Source organism: Mandrillus leucophaeus, unplaced genomic scaffold (genome assembly GCF_000951045.1).
Source record: "Mandrillus leucophaeus isolate KB7577 unplaced genomic scaffold, Mleu.le_1.0 Scaffold1338, whole genome shotgun sequence".
Taxonomy (NCBI): Eukaryota; Metazoa; Chordata; class Mammalia; order Primates; family Cercopithecidae; genus Mandrillus; species Mandrillus leucophaeus.
The window spans coordinates 292,181-316,577 of NW_012101297.1; the positions used below are offsets into that span (position 1 = coordinate 292,181).

A 24,397-nucleotide genomic window follows, 5' to 3' on the forward strand; every position below is an offset into this window, starting at 1 on the left:
ACCCCAGGGCTGTTTGTGACCGTAGGGCTGTGTGTGACCCCAGGACTGTGTGTGACCCCAGGGCTGTGTGTGACCTCAGGGCTGTATGTGACCCTGGGGCCGTGTGTGATCGTGTGGCTGTGTGTGACTGTGGGGCCGCATGTGAGCCTGGGGCTGTGCGTGACCACAGGACTGTGTGTGACCTGGGGCTGTGCGTGACCCCAGGACTGTGTGTGACCCTGGGGCCGCGTGTGACTGTGGGGCTGTGTGTGACTCCTGCCTCCTTCCTTCAGTTCCTGATCCACTGTGAGGGCACACGGTTCACGGAGAAGAAACATGAGATCAGCATGCAAGTGGCCCGGGCCAAGGGGCTTCCTCGCCTCAAGCACCACCTGTTGCCGCGAACCAAGGGCTTCGCCATCACCGTGAGGAGCTTGAGAAATGTAGGTAAGGAAGAGTGTGTGGCCCTGGGCCTCCCCGCGGCAGCGAGGAAGACAAGCCCCAGCTCCGGATGGGCAGAGCTTGCTTCCTGCCAGCACTTCCCGGCTGACACTAGGAGCTCGGAGTGGCTGCTCAAGTCTGGTCTCTGGGACTGGGAACCAAGGACAAATGGCCCCTGCACCCCTGGCTGGCACCTGGGGTGGGCCTGTGCCTGCCTTTCCTGGGGTGCCCGGGCCAGCACTGCCCTCTGCTGTGCAAATGTGCTGGGTGCCTGGATGGCCCATCGGGTAACCTGGGTCCAGGCCTGCACGCCCAAGACAGCACAGTTGGGTTTAGGGTCATTTCTTGCCCACCCATTGGCGTCAGCTGAACTCTGACCTTGTGGTCTGTCGCAGCTGACCTCGGAGTCTGGAACCCTCAATGGCCATTGATAAGAAGGAAATAGCAACAACTTGCCTCTGGCCTCTCGTCATGCTTTTGTCTTCTTTTTGACCCTTCTGTCTCCAGTTAGAAACACCCTCTGTCGCCTTCTGCGCAGCCGGCCTCCCCACACCCCCGCAGTCCCTTGGCCCTTTCCCTGGGCTGCAGGCCCGGGGGCAGCTTCCTGTGCTGCTTCCCAGGCAAAGCACTCAGGTGAAGCTGGTTCCTTCCTGGAGGGAGCTAGAGCCCAGCCGAATGCGGCTTCCGGCCCCACACTGCTGCCTTCCTCCGCCTTATCCTCTTGTCTCCTCTCCTCCTTCTGAGGCAAAGGGCGGGGGGCCCCGAATTCCTCCCCAGGCCTGCATCAGGGGCCCCTTGGTTTCTCCAGCCCTGACCGACCCCCTATAGGACCTCTGGAGCAACAGGGTTGGTGAATCGGTACCTCTAAAAGTCCCCAGGTGACCCAGTGGCTGAAGCGGTGGTTTCAGGCCCCGGGCAGCACTCCCTGCTGGCTTCTGCTGCCTGTTTAACATACCCCCGCGTACCCAGGCCAGCGCCAGCCCCGCTTCCTTCTGGGGCTGCAGGAACCCAGGCCAGGCGGGCTGTGCCCCTGGCCCCCTCTCCCCTCTGTGTGCCTGCCCTGCCCTTAGCCCTGTTAACCAGTTTCTTCTCCCCCACATTCTTCCCTTGCTTCCTCATCCCCCCTTCTCCTGGTCACCAGCGTTCCTTGATGACCTCTATTGGCACAATGCTGTGCACGCCACACACAGTGTCACCTTCAATCCCCACAACATCCTGGCAGCGGCTCTTACTCCCAGAGAGAAGAGAGAAAAGCAGACTCTGGAGTCTCAGCAGCAAACTTGGGCCTGCAGAACTGAGGTTCCACCAGGCCAGTCACCTCCAAGCTCCTTCCCCTCTGCCCAGCCTCTTAGAAGGTCGGTGGCACAGAGGGGCACCAGCTGCCTACATGTGTCTTTTGCTCTGGGCTCAGCCCAAGGGTCAGAATTAGGCTGCCCCCTGCAGTCCCTGCCTCCACACCAACCCTGGGCCCCAGGGCCAAGGATGCTCCCATTGCTCGACCCCTGCTCCACCTCCCAGGCTGCTGCACTCTGCACTGTCCAGCAGCATCAAGACCCTGGGGGCTCCCTGATCAGGAGGCCTCACTGAATCCTCTTTCCTCTGCTGACCAGCTGTGTGACTCTGGGCAAGTGACCTTACCTCTCTGGTCCTAAGTCTGCTCTGAGTTCTGTAAAATCTGTTAGGGTTGCAAAGAGGATTAAATGAGAAAAGCTGGATAAAGAGCTCAGCATCCCACCTGGCACATGATAAACATTTGATCAAAGGCTGCTGTTGTTCGGGGCCCTCTGCCTCCCACTACACACCTCACCTTCTGCCCCTGGTGGGGTTGCCCAGCTTGCAGGGCTACGTGTCCCCATCCTGATCCGTCCCCTCTGGGTTGGACCAGCGCGGCTCCCTGACTGAGCTTTGCCTCAGTTTTGCCTTGCAAGGCCGTCCAGCTCTATACTGTTCATCACGGAGTTAACAAGGCTCTCTCCAAATAATAGCCACCACCGGTCTCGGGCGCATCTGACATGCCAGGCCCTGTACGCACCGTACATGTAGGATGTCTTCACAGGACTCAGGAAGGTAGATTCCTTTTTCTTTTTGCTTCCAGTTCACAGATAAGGACATTGGGGCTCAGAGAAGTTAAGGAGCGGGTGCAGTGTGACTTAGCCAGTACCTGGTGAGCTGGGATTTGCTCCTGGCTGGTGGGGGCCGGCAGTCGCTGCTGTCACTCCTTCTGATGCGCCTTGCAGTTAGAATCAGGCTGGCTCTCCTTTCAAGATGCTTTTTTTGAGGTTTTCCTCTGGAAAATGAGACAGTTGTACAGGTCACTGATTGTTAGGCGGCTCTTTGGGGAACCCGGGGGTTCTCCCCTCCTTTGCTTAACCAGAGTCAGCCTCTTCTGTTGTCTTCATGGGCCCCTGTGTGAGCGGGTCGGAGGAAAGGAGGTATCAAAACCACTGAACTATGTGAGCTCTGTGGCCCCTTCTTACTGGGAAGCCCTAGGACACTACAGTCATGGTCCACACAGCCTGATCCGCTGTTCCTGTAGATACCCGTTTATGCTTGAAAATGCCTGAGGAATGTGATAAGCATCCAGGTTCTCTCCCAGCAGCCCTGACCAGGCAGCTCTCCTCAGGAGGGCTCAGGAGAACAGTCCCGCCTTCAGCCCTAAGGCGGGGGCGAGTGGTCTCGGGCACTCCGAGCCCTGCTCCCAGCTCTCCTGCAGGCCATCAGGAGGACCCCTGCCCGCTGGCACAGACAGTGGACCTGCAGACCCCGCACGGTGGTCAGGCAGCAGGTAGAAGAAAACAGATGGTGATTTATTGTTTTTGAATCTTGGTTCCGCATATTCCCAATCAGACCAAGTGCCTTTCCTCCTTCCTGCCATTCTCCCACTCCTGTTATTAATGCACACATGTAAAGCTCCCAGTGAAGTAGCTGGCTCATCGTTTATTGAACACAAACCATGTGCTGGGCCCTGCAGTAAGTGCCTGGCCTCTGTCATCTCAGCAGCTGTGTGACAGAGGCTCCCTTCTCCAGGACAAGACCTAGCCCCAGCTGCCCAAGAGAAGATCCCACCGGTGGGAAAAGGTGACAGCCGCTGGGGTTCCCACCTGCTGCTCCTACCGTCTGGTGCTCTTACACTTCAGCAAGTGGCCAGTTTCCACTGTGCATTTATCTTCTCTGTTCCCTCACTCGTTCCTTCCTATATTCTTTCATCCCTTGATCCAAGAAGCTTCAACTGAGTACGATCCAATTCCTTAAGGAGTTTCTCATCAGTATCCTAGGATAATTTGTAGCTGTCCTATTTTTCTAGGAGAAAATAATGCTCACAGAATGGTTATGCTGCTGTAACTGAGACACTTCCTTAGTTTCCTTTGGAATAATTTTTCTTATCATCCACACTTGTTTAAATTTCGGTGTTTCTTGACGGAAATGATAGGCTGGGCACATTAGAAAGTTACAAGTCATTGTTGTGGCACCTCTAGACCTGACTTTGCAGTACTGCTTTAAAAGTGATCTGGGCTAGACACAGTGGCTCAATCTGGGCTGGGCACAGTGGCTCACTGTGATCCCAGCATTTTGGGAGGCTGAGGCGGGCAGATCACTTGAGGTCAGGAGTTCAAGACCAGTCTGACCAACATGGTGAAACCCCGTCTCTACTAAAAATACAAAAATTAGCTGAGCGTAGTGGTGGTGCCTGTAACCCCAGCTACTTGGGAGGCTGAGGCAGGAGAATTGTTTGAACCCAGGAGGCAGAGGTTATAGTGAGCCAAGATTGCACCACTGCACTCCAGCCTGGGTGACAGAGTGAGACTCCGTCTCCAAAAAAATAAATAAATAAATAGAAAAAGTGACCTGGCTTCAGCAATGACCCTGTTTTCTATTACTGAGTTCTAGTGGGATTTTATGATTACAAAAGATAATACACATTCAGTGTAGAACATGTGGACCATATAGAAAAAGAAAAATCCGACCACACCATTTCTAGATAAGCAGTTAGCCATTTGATTATTGTCTTCCAATGTGTGTATCTACAGAACAAAATTGGGTTCACACGCTATATACTGCTTTGTATTTGTTTTATTTTTTATAGTTTCAGCTGTATATGACTGTACACTCAATTTCAGAAATAATGAAAATCCAACACTGCTGGGAGTCCTAAACGGAAAGAAATACCATGCAGATTTGTATGTTAGGTAAGTCGAACGGTTTCCTTTCCAGAAAAGACAGTGCCCGTTTCAAAGTAAACACATCACAAATGACCTAGAGACTTTCTTCCAGGGATCCCTGGGTCACACTGACTCCTTTGCAGTCTGTTTTGCATTGAACTTGACATATCCTACTATTGAGAATGATCTGCTGAAACCTCCTTCCATCCCAGCTCCTTCCGGATCCTCTGTAATCTTCCATTGCAGAGAGCTCAGGTTGAACAAACGGAAGGCCATATTTTATAATTATTTTGGTGTTGGTGTGACGAGAATATGTTATTGACACTTTCCTTGAGCGATGGGTCTGCTATATGGAATACACACAGATGTGTATTTATATAAGGCGGTCTAGACACAAATGCAAAAGTCTTTTGCAGTGTCTTACTTATGTGTTATGTTCCAGGCTATTAGTGGTTTTATTGAAGACACTTCTAGAACATATTAGTCAAACTAGTTCTCCTTCCCTGCTCATAGAATGGGCCGAACACCTCTGTTTCAGTGGGAAACAGAATTGGAAGGTGCAGCAGATAGTAAACACAAAGGCAATTCACGCATTAAACCCCAGAGTGACAGGGGTCAGGGACCGGACTGGTTTGTTGTGCTGTGGATCACCTTCTCTGAATGCTAATCAAGAGAATCTGAAATGCCCACTAATGGAGAACTAATCCAGGGGCGTATAACCTCGTGATTCAAGACCTGACAGAAGCCGTATGACAAACAGCCCCATGAAAATCCAGGGGCCCTGCCTTCCCACAGGCCACACCAAATGTCCCAGCTTTCCTGGGAGATGTTTCGGTGGACTGGCGGCCAAAGTTAAGTAGCTTCTGATCTAAAAATGACTCTGGCTTTCCCATCAAAATAGGACAGCATTGACATCATCACTGACTTCTTGTCTGATGGTGCAGGCGAGAGTCTGCCCTGTGACTCAGTTCTGTGGCATATGAAGGCAGGAGAATCACCCACTTGCCTGAAGGAGACCTTTAGACCTTCTAGGAGTAAAGTGAGGTTTTATTCCCCATGTTCGCTGACGGCTGGCAGGAGCTCCACTCAGTGACCAGCTGGGCTTAGTTATTTGGGAAAACCCCAAGACATGTAGAAGATTATTTCACCTCTCAGGTAGCTGCAACTCTCCAAAGCATGTGTGAGAATCAGCACCAAAATGATACTGGCGCGTTCACTCACTGAAGCCAGATGACACACTTGACCCCAGAGGAAAGTTAGCATTGATGCTGTTCAACGCACATCTTTTTGTCATCGCTGCCCATTAAAAATGATGGAGGCATTTTTCTGAACACACGTCAGTACAAAGCACTGAAATATCAAGGGCGATAATGTCAAGTTGTTGAAAAGGGCAAAACTCACTACATTCCCACTATCCAAATAAAGAAATATTATGCAGACTCGAGAGATCTCATTTCCAAAGCAGAGTAGATCAAAGAGCAAAGAAGTAGAGGATTCACAGAAGTACAGTGTGCGTAGGAACAGAAAAGGTGAAAGGATATTTCCGGAGGAGCTTATGGGGTAAGTTCTAATTATGTGAAAAACTTACCTCTGTACAATACTGCCTTGAAAAGGAAGTCGCTCACTATAATCTGTTATAAGATGGAATCCCATCGTTTATTCTCTTAACAGACTCTAGTGTGATAGATAAGCTCTAAAATCTTCTTACTAAGATATTCTTAGGCCACAGAAGGGAGTGAAATGACCTGGGAAATCAAGCCAGATGCAGACTTTGACATGGACAAAATTGAGTATAAATGAACATCCCTTGAAATCACAAGAGCCAACAACCTGAGAACAAGTAGGAACGGCAAAGGTGGCAGAGTGACTCCTGCCCGTGTTCAGTATGGGCTTTTTGTAAATGATTGAGTAGCAAGCCCTTGCCAGCACCAGTCCCCACAGCCACCCAAGTCTCCGAGCTATTGCTAGTGTACGGTGACTCTGGATCCCTGTCTGAGCCATGGAGCCTGGGGAAGATGCCCTGGCTACTTGCATCTGGGAGAACTTTAATTCCCCACCATCCACATCACTGACTTGTCAAAACCTTTGCAGAAAAAGCCTGCCTCAAGGCTAACCAAGAGGCCACAGGAATCATTTGATGGGAGATAATCTGCCATTACCAGTAAGTCGGTTACTTGACTAAGAAGAAATTACTAGGATCTTGTCTCTGATGCATCAATTCTGTGTATATTGGATTGTCTCATGTGGAAACTGAGGCAGCGTTGTCCTCTTTGGAAGAGGCAAATATCAGGTTTTGGGGGCCTTTTTGTGAGCTGGGAGGGAAGATGGAATGAGGCAAGTGTCCCCTGTTCTGACAGCATCTGTCTATGCTATTGAATTGGACCCTGGGTTGTTCCTTCATGGGTCATAATTGCATTTTGGCCTGTGTTTCTCCAGTGTGGATGTGGAACGCCCCTTCTTTCGATCACTTGCATTACTCTCTTCACTTCCACATTATTTAGGCTACCTAGATAAAAACAAAAAATGGCAGCACCGTTACTAGAAAGTATACGTTGCAGGGTGGGCGTCACCTCCCCCCTGCTAACTGCTCTCTGCCTTTGCAGGAGGATCCCACTGGAAGACATCCCCGAAGACGATGACAGGTGCTCGGCCTGGCTGCACAAGCTCTACCAGGAGAAGGTCAGTGCACTGGGTGCCGGGGGTCTGTTCATGTTGCAGCTGTGGGTGCGTCGTGCGGCTGTGTGGCAGCAGGCCTTTCTCCGGCGGGCGAGACCTCACAGAGCCGGTTATTAATGAGTCCGGAGCTGACCCTCTCTTGGAAATAAAGAACATAGCCAAATTTTTTTTTTTTTTTTGAGACAGAGTCTCGCTCTGTCACCCAGGCTGGAGTACGGTGGCACGATCTCGGCTCACTGCAAGCTCCGCCTCCCAGGTTCACGCCATTCTTCTGCCTCAGCCTCCTGAGTAGCTGGGACTACAGGCACCCACCACCATGCCCGGCTGATTTTTTGTATTTTTAGTAGAGACGGGGTTTCACCGTGTTAGCCAGGATGGTCTCGATCTCCTGACCTTGTAATCCACCCGCCTCGGCCTCCCAAAGTGCTGTGATTACAGGCGTGAGCCACCGCGCCCAGCGCCAAATATTTTTTAAGGAGGGTTCACACACACACACACACAAGGAAGCTATTCTACAGGTGGAGTGGACCAAGAAAGAAGTAATGGCCCCAGTAGCTCCTGCTCGTATTTTCCTGCCGCTGGTCCTAATGCAGAACATGCTTGTGGGGTGGATATTCTCCGTAGCACCGGACATGGGCTTGATTGCTTCTGGATCAACAATTTGGTTGTTCGTCTGATCTCAAAACATCTCCAGAAGCAGCAGGATAAAGCCCTACACGGGTCCACCTTGGTCTTGGCTGGGTTTGAACCTGCTATGGTGCCCCCTGTCCTGTTCCTGTCTGTGTTCCAGTTCCCCAGCGGCCCCCTACTTATTCTGTCCTTTCTCTGAGCAAGGCCTTTGCTTTCACTGGTGTCTCTCCTCCAAAAGCATATGCAAGCAGGGGAGTCTCGTAACTACCGGATCTTACGAAGGAGCGAAGCTTAGCTTCCACTTGGTGAGAAGAGCATTTTTATGGCCAGGTCTCATTAACCAGTAAAGAATTATTTCTGATTCACCACATGTTTTAAACCCAAACAAGTCATTCCCTAGAATCAGATATATTCTCTAGGATTCTGATGACCTTTTCCCCTAGTTCCATGCATGCAGGCTGGCTGACATGGGTTCTGTTTTTCTCTGTTCCTCAAAGGAGAGAATTACCCAGAGCTTTGCAGGATGTCCTCTGCAGCTGAATAAGAACTTTAACCCTACCTACTCTTGAGGATGTGTTAGGATTTTAGTCCACAAGACTCTTAACAGACTCTAGTGTGATGGATAAGCTAAGTTTGCCTCCTTTAGGCAAATCGTAGTCCAGAAGACTTGCCATCACATTTGGTAGAGAAGCTCTTGTAAGTTTGCTCTGAAGCAAGATCCTGACACCTTTTTTCCCCGATGATGCCTTTATACCATCACTGCACAGAGCTGGCCACGTGGGCCTCTTTCCTATGTGGGTTATGGGCATAGCTCCCTGGTCTCCCCTTACAAATACACAAATTACAAATTCTGTGTAGGAACTCGTTTACCTTGTCACTAGAGCATGAGTTGTGCAGATTCCTGGGCGCGAACCCCAGTGATTCTGTCTCTGCAGGTTAGAGGTGGAACCTAGAAATGTGTACTTCTAGCAAACTGCTTCTGATGCAGATGGCTTTGATGGAGGTGGTCTGGGGCCTGAAGCTTTTTAACAACAGTATTCTAAGTTATCGAGGTCTGCGCTGATGCAAATGTGTGCCCTGACAGAGAAGCACAAAACAGTATGAATTCCCCCCTTCTGTTTTCATGCATGAGGCAGTATTTTTCTTGCTCTGTTTTCTGGTCTAATCATTGAGGTAGCATATAAAATGTTACTTCTTTTTATGGAGACGGAGTCTCGCTCTGTTGCCCAGGCTGGAGTGCAGTGACGCGATCTTGGCTCACTGCAAGCCTCGCCTCCCAGGTTCACGCCATTCTTCTGCCTCCCGAGTAGCTGGGACTACAGGCGCCCGCCACGACGCCTGGCTCATTTTTTGTATTTTTAGTAGAGACGGGGTTTCACCGTGTTAGCCAGGATGGTCTTGATCTCCTGACCTCGTGATCCGCCCACCTTGGCCTCCCAAAGTGCTGGGATTACAGGTGTGAGCCACCGCACCTGGCCTAAAATGTTACTTTTAGCAGAAAGAAGAGTATGCTAAGAAAAGGTTTAGAAAATGAGCCTCTTTTGTAAAGAGCCACACAAACAAATCTACAATAAATGTGGGCCCTCAAATCCATCAAGGCAAAGGAGATTTTTCTCAATGGGCCCTTCCTCTCCTGTATTCAGGCAGAACTGTGGTCATCATGGAAACCAAGAGGCACATCTCCTTCTTGTTAAAGTCTCTTAGGGTGTTTTCCTCTTAACTATGTTTACATTTAAATTATAGTGTTCAACTTGAAAGGGTTCTCAAAATGATCATCTACTCCAAAGCTCTTACACTACTGATGAGGAAGTTAAGGTCCGCAGGATGAAGTGATTTACCCAGTTTTCCAGCTCACCGATCAAAGCCAGGTGCTGGAGCCCAGGCTATTTCTTTATCCGTGCAGGGCTGGGACAACACCGAGTTCTCTAAGCAGTATGTGTCTGTGAGCGGACCTGGGAGGCTGGCCCTTTTCCCTTCCGAGATCGCTGAGCAGTAAGCGGAAGTGGTGCATGGTTCCTCCAAGCAGAGTGGTGAATAGACGTCAAGGGACAATTCCTTTCTGTATCAGCCTGTTTTGCTAGGAGCCTAGATCTAAAGCTTTACTTGCCCCAAATCTGGGTGCCCCACCAAGCTTGTCAAAGTAGAATTTCATTTTAATGATCACCCTTTCAGTCAGAAGTGTGCTGTATGTCAAAAGACAATTCTGTTGATTTTGACCTTGGGATTTTAGGGCAGTAGTTCTCTGACTTTTCAATTTCATGGGCAGGTAAAGTTTCTGCAAAATGGGAGGGGATGGCAGGCAGCCAATAGAGGTGTGCCAACATTCTGGTCTTTCCAAGCATAAGAGAAACTCGCCACCTACCAGTGACACAATTATACTCTTTAATATGGGAAAGGCATCATCTCTGAAAACAGGGCCATCCTTTGAGTTGACCTGATTTAGCTTTATGAAAAATGCACAATATTTCTTGCTTGTCAGCATTTGGGACTCCTATTGTTTGAAGGCTTTGAGAAACCATTCATGACCTGGTGTGATCTTCTGTGGAAAAAGCAGTTCCCAAATGAACTTGCTCTCAGGCTGAACCTACAACCTCAGAACCCCTTGTTTCCAGGGAGGTCACAATAGCTATCATGGTTTCTTAATTGTATGGGGTGAACAGATTCCAACTTTTCATGTCTAACTTAAAGTCCTTCTTCAGGTTGTAATTTGACATTTGCAGACGGGACTACAAATTGGCCATTAGTGGTGCACCTTAAGACATAGGTGAGGCTGGGCACAGTGGCTCCTGCCAGTAATCCCTTTGGGAGTAAGCACTTTGGGAGGCTGAGGCTGGAGGATCACTTGTGGCCAGAGGTCGCCCACGTTTGTGACCAGTCTGGGCAATGTAATGAGAACCCCTGTCTACAAAAATAGTTTACAAGTTAGCTGTGCCTCGTGGTCCGCACCCGTAGTTCCAGCTGCTGGGGAAGCTGAAGTGGGAGGATCACTTGAGCCTAGAAGTTCAAGGTTACTGTGAGCTATGATTGCGCCACTGCACAGAGTAAGACCCTGTCTCTAAAGAGAAATAAGTGAAAAAAAAAAGCTACATTCAGAGCCGTCTTGTGGAGGCCAAGGTCGGAAGCAGCTCTGGGTGGGTGCAGAGCTCGGAGTGCAGGCATGGTGGCCCGTGGAAAACACTGTGCAGTCCTGCTCTAGCCTTCAAGGACAAGAACCATTTTTGGGACTGGCAATTGTTTTTTCATTTAAACTGTAAGGGTACTGCTCTTTAGAAGGGCAGCAGGGAGCCTCAAGGCTTGGCCCCCATGGTAAGTCCTTTGCAAGTCCTGGCCGTGCACTCGGGTGATCTCCGCGCGCTGAGGCCAAGGTTTGCGAGTGCTCCTCACAGAGCCTCTCTCTGCTAGACTTGCTGACTAAGAGGAGCCACTTCTTCCTTTCTGTTCCCCAACTTTCTCTTCTCTTCTTTGTTCTTTCCTGTTCTTCCTCCCCTCCTTTTCTCCCTCCTTTCTTCTCCTTAATTCTGCCCTAAGACACAATTTCTTTGCTGAGCTGAGTGCCTGGAAAAGCTGAGCGGGTGTGCTGTGTAGACGTCTCCTCCGCACGCCTCCTCCCAAGTGCCTTTGTCGTGGGCTGCCGGGGGTGTTTGTTCGGGGATCCGCCGCCTCTCAGTAGGATCTCGTCCTCTTCAGCTTGTGGGTTGATGCTTCTTTCTGGAAACAAACCAACTCTCCTTCGTTCAGTGACTACGTTTCGCAGTTCCAACTTTATACTGTGCCACATAGTAACACACAGAAACAAAAACATGAGTCCTTTCCCTGTGGGGCAAATTTTATTACAAAATGGGTCCATGACCAAGATCGGCCATGGACATTCTACTGCCGGAGCCTGGAGTCTGGCCGGAGCTGGCCGTGCTGTTCTCTTCGCGACAGTTGATGGGAAGTCCTGCGGCAATGTCAGGGGCCATAAGTGAGGAGAGGGGGTGAGAGTTAGTGTTTTAAACCACACACAAAACTTTAAAGTGAATAGGGCTGGGCGCAGTGGCTCACACCTATAATCCCAACACTTTGGGAGGCTGAGGCGGGAGGATCACCTGAGGCCAGGAGTTCAAGACCAGCCTGGCCAACATGGTAAAACCCCATCTCTACAAAAATTAGCTGGGCATGATGGCAGGTGCCTGTAATACCAGGTGCTCAGGAGGCTGAGGCGGGAGAATCACTTGAACCTGGGAGGTGGAGGTTGCAGTGAGAGGAGATCATGCCATTGCACTCCAGCCTGTGCGACAGAGTGAGACTCTATCTTAAAAAATAAAAAAATAAAGTGAATGGGAAGTTCTGAGTTCTGCGGCTCCTAGAAAAGGGAGTGCTTTTTCCTTCTTGCAAGAGGTGCAAATAAAAAAATCTTGACCTAGGAAATGTCTTTCTGGAAACAAGACAGAAAAGGTGAGTTCCCCTTTGTGATATTACTATAAAAAAGCTCTATAAAGACTGTTAAGGAAAATAATTTCAAAAGCCACATTTGCTCATTTTTAAAAATGGGTGAGTTCTATGGCATGTAAATGACACCTTAAGAAAGCTGTTTTTTTTTTAAAAACAAGGCACAAAATATCACCCGCCTTTTCTAGTTATCAGGTGCCCTGTGGCCCCAACCTGGGATAAGAAAATCACCCTGTTCTGGTGGGCAGGCGAGTGCTGCTTCCTACCCTGGCAGAGTCGGGTGCCACCTCTCTGGGCATTGCTCCTGACTGTCATGGTGCTCACCTCCTTGTCTCCTCCACCATCTGATCACTCTCACTGCTTGAGGGTGGGAGTGCTTGGCACACACGTCGATTTTTCTTCAACTGCTTGATGATGTGACTTCCCCTGAGAGCCCCCACGGCTTCCCTTGGCCGATGTCCAAGAGCAGAGTCACGTGACAAGTGACACTTCAGACCAGGCTTGTTAATGGGCTGCAGGGGGCCGAGGGCAGAGCAGAGGCACCTGAACTGCCCAGGGAAGGGGTTGGGGGTTCTCCTTCCAAAATGGCCTTATTAGTGTGTGGACTAGTATGAAAAGTGACTCTGAGAGGCCAAGAAAGCCTATGATTCAGTACACCCTGAATGGAAAAGAAGAGAAGTATGAGACACTTTAGACTTTTCTATCTCAGATTGTTAAAGGAAAATATTCAGCATTTAAGGTAGTATAAGTTTCAATTATATGGAAGCTCATTTTTCAGAAAATTCGACTCCTTAGAGAACTGGGACGTTACTAGGCTAGTTCATGGGACACAAACTGGGCCTCACCGTGACCCACACCTGTTTTTGTGTGGCGTGCGTGCTATCAGCCATGTGCAGCTTTTACAATGGCTGAGGCAGCCGCCCACAATACAACCTGGGCAACTCCCTGTGGCTGCCTGGCTCAGCTCTGCTCCCTGGAGGTGGCTCCTGCCCTGGTCTCCCCTCACGGCCAGGACCTGCCCTTAGATGGGCCAGTGGGAATCCCGGTGCCACAGCCCCTTGTTCCCCCCAGGTCCTGGCTCAGCCCAGCTCCCAGCCGCTTGAGCACTCCTGCTGACTGTCGGGTTCCTGGGTCCCTACCTTATGTCCGGCAGCTCCTTGTGGCTGAGCCCCAGTCCCTGAGCAGGAGCTCCGTGACATGAGACCCCCAGGGAAGGGCCACCACGTTCTTTTGCAGTGCATTTACGTGGGGCCGAGAGTCCCCTGTTCTCACCCAGGGACTGCAAGGAGCGCCATGAGGGCTCTGGAGTAGCTGCTCTGCAAGCTGCTCGTGACACACACCCTGGGGGTGGACGTGGACGAGTGCGTGGTTCCCACTAAGAATCGGCTTAGTGGAAGGACGTGAGCCTGTTTACCTTTTCCACGGTCTGACAGTCACTTAAAAGAGTCACCCTGGATACCCAGTCCTGAGTTTGCTGTCACCTCTGAGAGCCATACCCAGCAGCCCACAAGCTTTTGTCATTCATGATGCCTTGAATCACGGCCCTCAGAGCCCTCCAGTGGCCAACAGGGTGGTAGGTGTGGGTGGGCTGTCCCGCAGGAGCCGAGGTGAACTGGCTGTGGAGGCCAGGAAGGCAGGGCATGTGCCGGGCCGGGCTGTGTGGCGAGCTCCTCCTGACTGCGGGTCGGGTCTCCACAGTGTCCCCTGTGGGCAGCTTCGGGGCAGCAGCCACTCCATTCTCCCGCCGACCTGTCATGGAAGGCACTGCTGCCCCATCAGACACACTGGGGCCTGGGCTCAGGGATGCAGGCACCTGCCCACAGAGGGTGGATCCCAGCTCCAGCCCAGGCTGGCCTGGCGCCAGGCCTCATGCTGCACGCCCTGCACTCAGTGACAGCTGCAGCAGCCCTGCCACTCCCAGTGCCCCTGTGGGAGGGGCGGCCAGATGCAGCATTGAGAAGACAGCAGCTGCCTACAAAGTGCTTTCTGGAAGGAGCCACAGACCCCGGTTCTGCCGAGCCCCCGTGGCACCCGTGTATCTCTGCGATGTATCTTGGAAGCAGGGCCTCGGGAGGGACCTGCCACTGAGCCCTGTGTGGCGTCTGAGGGTCCTCTTTCCTGTCCCCCAGGATGCCTTTCAGGAGGAGTACTACAGGACGGGCACCTTCCCAGAGACGCCCATGGTGCCCCCCCGGCGGCCCTGGACCCTCGTGAACTGGCTGTTTTGGGCCTCGCTGGTGCTCTACCCTTTCTTCCAGTTCCTGGTCAGCATGATCAGGAGCGGGTCTTCCCTGACGCTGGCCAGCTTCATCCTTGTCTTCTTCGTGGGTGAGTGGAGGGCAAGGGGCTGGTGGGTGCTAACAGCACCACCATGGGAGAGGTGGCATCAGGGCTGGGACTGAGGCCATCTGTGTAGGCAGTTGTGCCATGGATGAAGAGCAGGCTCAGCTTGCAAATCACAGGGAAAAATTAGACTTCAGGATGAGTACGAGGCCCTCGAATACCAGGCCCAGGGCCCACTCTGCAGCCTGGATGGTCCAGCCTCCCACCTGGGGCTGGATTCCACACGTTCCCTCTTGGGTGGTGATGTAGCTGCCACTTCCACTCCCTGACAGCTGCGAGTGCTCCCTCCCCGTCCCCTGCAGACAGCTCTGCTCACTGGCATCACTTCCTGTTTCTGAAGAAAGCCCTGTGCTGGAGGCCGGTGGGGACGTAGGGGCAGCTCCCTGCCTTCCTCTGGGGGCGCCTGTGGCTTCTCCTTTGCTACAGGTGGACGACACTCAGTGGAGACGCTTGCTGACAGAGCTTTTCACGCATCTGCGCTGGCCCCAGGTGACCAGGATTCTCGGGCTACTGCTGCTTCTTGGCACCAAGCCTCTGTGCACCCTGCTCCTTGCCTCTGTGGTGGGGCAGCCTGTCGTGCCTGCTTCCTGCCCTGTGAACAGCAGACCCGTGCTTCCTGGAGCCAAGGAAGACTTCGGGGTTTCCCTGTGAAAGGCCCCATCTCCCCAAGCCTGGCATCCTCTCTGAGGCTTTGGAGAGCCCGGGAGAGATGGCACATTGTCCAAGCACACAGAGATCGTGTGCTGCTTTCAGATGGACAGGTCTCAGTTATTTTCTGTGAAACACAAAGATGCGGTATGCTCACTATAAAAGGCCCAAGCAATATGCAAGCGCAGAAAATTGAAAGTGTGTCACAGCAAAATTCCCATTGAGCCTAATTCCCAGATAATCGTTAATGACAATTTGGTGCACATGCTTTTTCCAGCCTCAAGCAAATGTAAATTCCTATCAGTGGAGTTTCTTCAGCTCGCCTTTTCACCTAATGAATCATAACCACCAAAACAGGTCACAGCACATAAACCTATCTCATTCATTCCGACTGACCTAACCAATTCTAGAGCATGTGGTTGCAGTAAACAAGCTGGCTCCTGTGCCTCACACAGACCCTACTAGTCTTTTGAAAAATTAAGATGCATTTTAATATTAAAAATTAAAATATTAACACCCACACCTTGTAAGGAAAAAAAATAAGAGGATGGAGAAGAAAGCACCTCATCTCCTTAAGGCAGGCCTGGGGGCACCCCCATCCCCCGCCATGCTGCTGAGGCTGGCCAAGGGTCCCTGGTAGGGCGGGGGCAAGCTCAGCCCTTCTCTTCAATAGCAGGCAACAGCAAGGCACACACAGACCCGTGTCCTCTTGGACAGGCCCCTTCAGGATGAAGGCTGCAGACAGGGCCACCCAGGTGTGTAGCGAGTACCAAAAAAAGAAGCCTGAGCACTGCCCAGGCTGCAGTGTGGACACAGGACGTCTCCAGGAGCATCTGAGGAGCTGACTGCCCCGCCCCATCACCCTGAGCCTGCGCCTGACTGCATTCTGCCCTGAAGGGCTTTGTGTTTGTGTCTTACTCCTCTTCGAAGGCCACAGGGTTCACGTTTTACTCACTTTTTTCTGCTCTACAAGAATTCCACTCCCACTGCTACTGTTACACTCCACGCAGGAGTCCTCCCGTTTGTAAATGACTCATGGGAGATGCGTGCCTCCTGCTGGCTGGGCTGGATTCGCCCATCCCAGGCTCTTCCATCCATGTCCCAGTTAGTTTATCAACCACGATGCTAATGCTAGGTAACCCTGTGCATCATGATTTAGGGGATTTCATTCACTTACGTGTCTATCCATTCTTAAACATTTATTATAAACGGACTGTTTTCCAAGCCCCATGCCCAGTGCTGAACACATCAAATGATTACGTCTTGGGCCCTGCACCCAAGGACCTCACCAAATCTGCCCTCTCCAGAGGGAGTAGTTGAAATTGCAACTTCTGAGCATTGGGCCCTGCTTTCCAGCTTCCTATATGAAACTGGGCTCCCATGAGGGTCCTGCCCATTCTCTGGTGTGGGCAAATCCTGCTGTCAGAGGGAAGGGCGGGGATTTTCTCACTGCTGTAACGCTTGCACCAAAAGCAGTGCTGAAACTCGTTGGGCACTCGGTACTTGAGCTCTTGCATCTTCCGGGCTCCTGGTCTGTTCTTTATAAAACTTCGCCGAACATGCCCTGTTAAGTTCCTGCCCCTCATTCACAAGAGAATCCTCTTTACCTGGGAGCCAGCAGAGGAAGCCAGGGATTTCTCTGAGTCCCTGTGAACAGCTGTGCATGGCTTGCCAAATCGTTCACCTTCAGGGTCCAAGGAGGAAAACCCCCACCAGAGCAGCCTTGCTTTTTCTTAATGTCACACAGATGTCCACACTCAAGGATGACTGTAAAGCTGGGAGGACGATGTCCCCTCAGACCCGCCAGCTCCCAGCTGGTGCTTGTGATTTGTGGCCACGGACCTTCTCACATGCTCTGTGGGTAGATGGGCCTGTAGTCTGTTCGGGCTGCTCCTAAATCTGCTCTCCTTGTCTCTGCAGCCTCCATGGGAGTTCGATGGATGATTGGTGTGACGGAAATTGACAAGGGCTCTGCCTACGGCAACTCTGACAGCAAGCAGAAACAGAATGACTGACTCAGGGAGGTGTCACCATCCGAAGGGAACCTTGGGGAACTGGTGGCCTCTGCGTATCCTCCTCAGTGGGACATGGTGACAAAGGCTGGGTGAGCCCTGCTGGGTACGGCGGAAGTCACGGCCTCTCCAGCCAGGGAGTCTGGTCTGAAGGCCGGATGGGGAGGAAGATGTTTTGTAATCTTTTTTCCCCCATGTGCTTTAGTGGGCTTTGGTTTTTTCTTTTTGTGCGAGTGTGTGTGAGACTGGCTGTGTGGTGAGTGTGAACTTTATTCTGTGATCATGGAAAGGGTATTTTAGGCTGCAGGGGAGGGCAGGGCTGGGGACCGAAGGGGACAAGTTCCCCTTTCATCCTTTGGTGCTGAGTTTTCTGTAACCCTTGGTTGCCAGAGATAAAGTGAAAAGTGCTTTAGGTGAGATGACTAAATTATGCCTCCAAAAAAAAAAAAAAAAAAAAATTAAAGTGCTTGTCTGGGTCATCTGTGGTGTATGTTTACATAGACCGCTGCCCCTCCATCCTGCCCTTGCCCATGGCTTTGGTGTTTCAGATCCTGCCCACAGGAGGCAGCAGCCGCGGAGGTGTGGGCAGTTGAGAGGGGTGGGCGGCCAGCACAGCTCCTTGTAGGAGACAGGTCCAGGTGCCCATGAGCATTTATGAGGGCAGAGATGGCAAGCACGTGCGTGGAGACCAACCAAGCGTGTCCCTGGCACACAGCAAGGGAGAGGCTCGCTAGGTCTCTGCAGTGCAGTCTCCCAACCTAAGTCTTGAAGATGTGCCCAACTCCCTGAGGAAACTGATCTTGAAATTGAACATAAACGTCATGAACGTATAGCCTGGGCACTCTAGTGATTTGTGAGATGAGCTTGCATCGACTGTTCCTCTCAGCAGTGACAGCCAAAGTCACCCCTAATAAAAGGCAGGTTCACTTTATAAAATGCCTCGCCCCTTCCCAGCATGTAGCGCTTGTCTGCAGCCCTAAAGGAGCCAGGTCCTGCTCTGATCAGGGTCAAATCGGAGCCGACATCCCATGTACAAAAATCCCCCAGGCCTCTGCCTTCCTTCCGGGCTCCTGTCCGCTCCCATTTTACGCCATGGAAGAGTTCCACCGGGAGCATCTCCAGTGGCCTTTGCAGAGTGCTGTCAGCCAGCGGGTGCCAAAAATGCAAAAGAAGAAGAAACGAAAAGCAGTGCTATTTTTGCAGAACAATTAAATACTAGCTATTAAGTCATCTTAGGCCAAAACACCAAAGGCACTTGGACCGGTGGGTATTTGGAGCATGAGTTAGGCAGGATACGTCTTTCCCCTGGTGTGCAGCTGCAAGTTGCCGAGAAAAACTGCCTGTGTTGCCGTGGCAACAGGAGAAGGAATGAACTGCTCCATACAAAAACTGGCCAAACATTATAAGGCCTATTCTACGCAGTCATGTTTTTGGCTATTTGCTCATTTAGTCATTAAGTGTTTACCAAGCACAACCAAACTAGATAAGCCAAGGAGTTACGAGACAGCTCTAGAGACGTTCCCTCTGCTTACAGGACAATAATGCATTGTTGATACAAATGAATTCGAATCTGCAGAAGTGAAAAAGAAAACAAATCCTGGCTGACTTGTGGGAAGAGCCGACTGCAGAGCCCAGGGCTTGAGTTAACCAGCTTGCGGCCCTGCAGGCAGGCTTGATGGGAGCGCCCAGCACATCTGCCCATCCCGCACAGGGACATGAAGCACCGTGTGCAGACATCTGTGGGCAAAAGCCCAGGACATGACCTTAGGCAAGAGGGGCCCTTGGAGAAGTGGAGGTGTGCATGGTGCATAGCATTGTGTGTCTGTGAACATGCCCTGGTGGGCCTGTGCCTGGATTATCAGGCCAGTCGCTCGGGGTCCATGATGCTGAACTCTGCAGCTCATTGGCTGTAGGATTTGGGTGAGACACTTTTCCTTGCTGACTTAATTTCCCCGTCTGCAAAATGGGGGTGATGATATCTACCTCTTGGGGTGTGTCAAGGGTAAAAGAGACACACTTTAAGAATCCTAAAGCACTAAGCCAAGGGTGAAAGACAAGAAAGCTGCCTCTATGTTGCTACTTCTCAAAAACGCTCAGAAATTTTCCTGCCGTACTAAAAATGTGTTATTTTTCTCATCGTCATTCTTCCACTCAACACAGAGGTAATCTAAGTTCTCAAAACATAGATCCAGGGGCCCATAGACATTCAGTTTTCTTGAGTTGGCTCTGGTATCACACAAAACACACGCAAGCAAACAGGCTGCCTGCTAGGGCCTTGGGTGCCAGGCTGGAGGAATGCAGGCAGAATTCTCTTAGGAAATAACTAAGTACTAAGTTCTGAATTGCCTTAGAGCCGAAAGAGAATGTGGCGTGCTGGGGAGGGATCTGGACCTCTTTCTCATCAGTCATTTGACCTGTCCACGAAGAACCATGTTGTTATGCGGCCTGGGAACCTGGTTTCCTTCCACCCTGCACCCTTAATGACACAGACAACCACGGGTACTCCTGGACAGAAGCTCATCACTCCTCCTCTGGTATCTTCACCCATGTTCAGGTCACACGGAGGTCACCATCTCCTCAGCAGAGAACTGCTTTGGTCCCCAGGGTGTTAGTTTTTCTACGAGGTGAAAACCCATGGAGCTTAAGCCATCTTTTTGTCCCCTAAGTAGAGCTCCACAGACTAACAGCTACACTTCCTGTCTTTTCCACCTTTCCATCTCATTCTGGCTTAAAGCTTATCGCACTACTGAGAGCCTGTTCTGTAATTCAAGGTGGAAGAGAAAAATACGAACCTTGAGTGAAATCTGGAGAGCGATGCAGGGTCATCCCCAGACATGAAGGGCCATATCCTAGGCAACTCTTGCAGCTTATAGAGGCAGGGAATTTAATGGACTTCTTCCAGGAAACGCAGCCCTCGGGGACTCTATTAAAAGACACCAACCATTCGGAAGATGCAGCTTGAGGCCTGGGGGACTGGACTGATTCTGCCACTATAAAGTGAACATGATTAATCGGGAGGAAGAAGTAAGGCACTCTGAGTTAGTCTTCCACCCTGTTGACTTTGACAGAGAGAAAACCAACTTTTTTCATATGATCACACAGTAGTACTGGAGTAGTTCTTGACTGCTGTATTCCCTAAACAAATGCATGCAAAGCCTTGTAAAAGTAGCTGATGATTTAAAAAAAGTTAAAACATTAGGGTTTTTCTAATATATCCATATGTGGGACAGTGATTTAAATATCATCAATTGTCCAGTCAAAACTTGTAATAGTTGATGTGAAAGACACAAAAGAAGGCCCCACTGGAGTGGAGGAGTGGTCTGGCTGGTCCCCAAGCAAAACAGAATGGGCTTCGCATAGGCTTTAGAACTTATTCGTAAATATTGACCAAAGTGTGACGAAAGATATCCAGTGAAGATTCTCTAGGGCCCCTACTCCTGCTCAAAACAAGAGACTTAATCCAGCTTTCTCTAAAGCAATGGTCCAGACTTTTCACATACTTACTAGGTTAAAGAGAAAATAAAAACAAATACTTCGGTTTGCACGTCTCTTGAGGGGCCCTAGGCTGTATGGAGGAATATTTAGAGGACTATTTGTGACCTGCCATTTGTGTTTAAAAGAACATGAAAGCAAGACAGGCCCTAACCAGCCTGTGTCTGTAGCTGACCAGGAGGCCACTGCTTCCTTCCCCCAGAGCTTCAAGGAAAGCCCCCCCAAAATGCAACTCTCCAAGGTCCTGTGGAGTAGTCCCCTCATAATGCCTCCATCACACCTGTGTCTTACGATGCCTTAATTGACATAGCTCCTAAGTGATGTTTACAGAGAAGGAAATACTAAGCAAGCCCACGCGCAACACGCTCACAGTGTGCTAGCTTTGCCATGCTTTCTGACTCCGCCATGCTTTCTGACTCTTCTGGTCCTAGTCACACCTCGACGCAGGGGGCAGAAGCGGCCGAGCTATGCCGACAGGTGCTGCTGAGAGCGAGCAGCCGTTCAGCCGAGAAGGCGTTTCTCGGTGAGGGCACGTGAGCTGGCATTCCAGGCTGCTGAGGGCTGCATCTGCAGGTGCACTGCGTTGCTCCACGGAGTGTTCAGAAGAGACCAGCATCTTGAATTTCAGGCTCTGGGCTCGTTCTTTGCCTCTGCCAAGGGACCATTAAGGGGCTTCAAGCCAGCTGCTGAAATTCCCGCTTTTCTGGATTCCTCCCCATCTATATAAGGATATGGTAGCTGTGTGGACAAGAAATTGGTTGCATCTCAGAAGGGTGTTTCCTTACAAATATCTTCAGGAATTTAACTGAAAACAATTTTTAGAATTTTTTTTTTTTTGGCCAGTATGAATGAAGCTGAAGTCACATCCTGAATGTGCATGCTAGACAAAGGGTAAGCAAGCAGTCTTTACAAACACCAATCCCTCTGCACTCCAAAACCGGAGTCCATAATGAAGGCCCAGGGCGCAGTCATCACGGAATCCCCTAAGCCAGCACGGGGCCTGACGCCTCTCTAGGCATTAGCACATCCCAGCACTGGAATTCACATCCTCGGCGTCCCCGCCTCCTGCATCCAGGGCTTCGGTTGAGCGTTTCCGGAGTGTCGAGTACATTTAAACATAAACCAAATACTCCAGGGTTTTGATCTGTCACAATGGCTTTTGAAAATAACAGACGTACAACTTGAGAGAAGGACTTGATGGACTTCTTAGGCCGAGGACTAAGGACACGTTGCTGTTCCTCTTGGTCCAGGACATTCAATACCATTCACAGCATTCGTCACCAACTGGCACAGTATCGATCACGGCATTCAACTGTTTGAAATTACTGCTATTTTGGTCAAAAACTAAGAAATCAGAAATTGCACCTACACAGTGTGTCTCCTCATTGGAGTCCCATCTCTGAGCACAGGGATGGGTTCCTGAGCTCATGGCCCCGCCCTGCACCCCAGCAGGGACCTCCGTGAATAGTGACTGCACGAAGCAGGCACTTACTAGAGGCCTGAGTAATGGAATGTCAATTCGCTTCTGCTTCCCTTTTCTAAAAAGGAACCACCTACCTTAAGAGTAATTAGGCCAAAATAAACTTGAGTACTTTGCACAGTCAATACTTTGAAGTTTCAGAGTTACCAGTGAAATAGCAAAGCTGTTCTCTGGGAAAGGACATCCAGGTTCCCACCCAGGGCTTCCTCAGCTCCTGCAGCCTCATCCTAGTTTAATATGAAGGTTGTGAATGGGTTAAAAAGCAGTTCTTAGGCACCTACTTAGATCCTTTTTCAGTATCTGGAAAGAGCACCCAGGGCTGTGTTAGTAAAGCTTTTCACTGGGTAAGAGTCATACAATTTTTACATTTAATTTTTTGTTTTTTAAACAGGGCAGTCTTGTTTTACATGTTGGAATGACTAGATATTTTTGACATTTCTGGCACCTCTGGTTCTGTTGAATTTTAAGGGAGGTGAGTGGTACGTCCACAAAGTTAAGATTGCTGCATAATAATTCCTTTGCATTTCCAAAATAAATTATACAAATGTCACTTTTCCTTTTCTATTCCATAGTACTACTTTTAGCCAGATCTTTGCCAAACATTCTAGGAAATTCAGAAGAGTCATCCATGGAATTTCGGAATGCCATTCTCTCTGTATCTTTGCAGATGATGAGGAAGGAAAGTTGATGAACTAGTACAGGATGGCTCAGACTTGTAAAGTGTCTAAGTCACAACGCTGCAGAGCCAGCTTCCGGGTAACAATGGCATGGCTTGGGCTGAGCCAAGGCTACAACTGGAGCTTCCTTACTCGCATCTGAGGCAAATACCAGCAAGACTGGCCCAGGCTGCCCACAGTCAACAGATGTTCACGGGAGACGGAGCAGCCGCTCTTTTGCTTGTTCTGTCAAGGAAAGAGATCTAAGCATGGGCAAGGGTGGAACACACATGGTTCAGCTCAGGGAACGAGTTGCTCTAAGTGAACAATGAATTCTTACCTCTCAGCCTGTATCAGTTGTCCCCAGGGTTCATGATTATTGTGAACCACTAAGGGATGATCTTTGAGGAAACAGACCTGGAGGGAGGCAATTTAAGGAGGAAAAGTGAGTGGCTTTTACAGACTGCTTTGCAGCCACGTTCAGGAACAGATCATTAAATGGATGACTTTTAGGTACATAAAAGCAAGCAGCAGTGGCTAGGAGAGAGCAAAGATGCCCTAAGAATGACATCAGACTGACCAAATGTGCCTTTTCAAATAAGTTATGAGAACGAATGAATTGGAATTATAGCAAGGTATTGGACAGAACCATGCTAGTCTTTGAGAGAATGTGTGGATTTGGTGGATGTTTGGATTGAATGAATGGTAACTTTTTAATGTGAAACAGAGAACTGATAATATGGGCTGTCATGTCAACCTAGGGTACTGTCGCTCTGTCATGTGTAGCAATCTTTCCAAATTTCTGTTGGTGGGTTGAACAAAGATAAAACTAATAAAGTATGTGTGGATACCACTAGACAGCACAGCTTACTGGATTGGATGAAATAAAATTGGCTGAAACTTTAACTTGGAAAAATGCACATCTCTACACTGCCTCACCCAGTATCTTCAGGGAAAGTGGGACGGCCCTGCAGTGGACCCCTGCTACCTCCCTTGCCTGGTCTGGGTTATTCTAGCCCTTTGCACCAGGGTGCCCCCCTGCCCCCCACCTCTTCCAGCTTTACCATGATGCCATGCTCTCCCCGCCCCTGTCCCCAGGCTTCACTGTCTTTCTCCCTCCTTATGACTGCATTCCTCAGAGCCTTTCCCTGAACTCCCCTCTCTAGGCCAATACCCCATCATCTCTCACCAGGATGAGAGAAAGGGCTGGGGGTGGGGGCATGTCTCACATTTAACTACCTATTCAAGGTCTGTCTGTCTCCCTGATTACAGACTGTATAGTCCATGAAGGCAGGAATGTCTGTTTCGTTGCATTAGGATTAGTATAAATCCACGGCACAGAATGCAGTGCTCTTGCTGTCGGAACACCTACAGTAAGCGTCGGTTCTGACATTCTCTAAAAAGGTATTGACAAACTGAAGCGAGGCCGGGGAAAGCCAAGGCAGTTTT

At 50.2% G+C, this 24,397-nt stretch overlaps 1 protein-coding gene across 1 annotated transcript in view; it reads left to right on the forward strand.

Annotated features, from left to right (window-relative positions):
* Positions 1-23,806, forward strand: part of AGPAT4 (1-acylglycerol-3-phosphate O-acyltransferase 4) — a 168,761-nt gene extending 144,955 nt beyond the window's left edge. Inside the window, exons 5-9 of the mRNA XM_011973065.1 lie at positions 273-426; positions 4,505-4,607; positions 7,184-7,259; positions 14,447-14,645; positions 17,229-23,806. Of these exons, the coding sequence (XP_011828455.1) occupies positions 273-426; positions 4,505-4,607; positions 7,184-7,259; positions 14,447-14,645; positions 17,229-17,323 (627 nt within the window). The 3' untranslated portion in view covers positions 17,324-23,806. The remainder of the gene's footprint in view (positions 1-272; positions 427-4,504; positions 4,608-7,183; positions 7,260-14,446; positions 14,646-17,228) is intronic.
* The last annotated feature ends 591 nt before the right edge of the window (positions 23,807-24,397 follow it).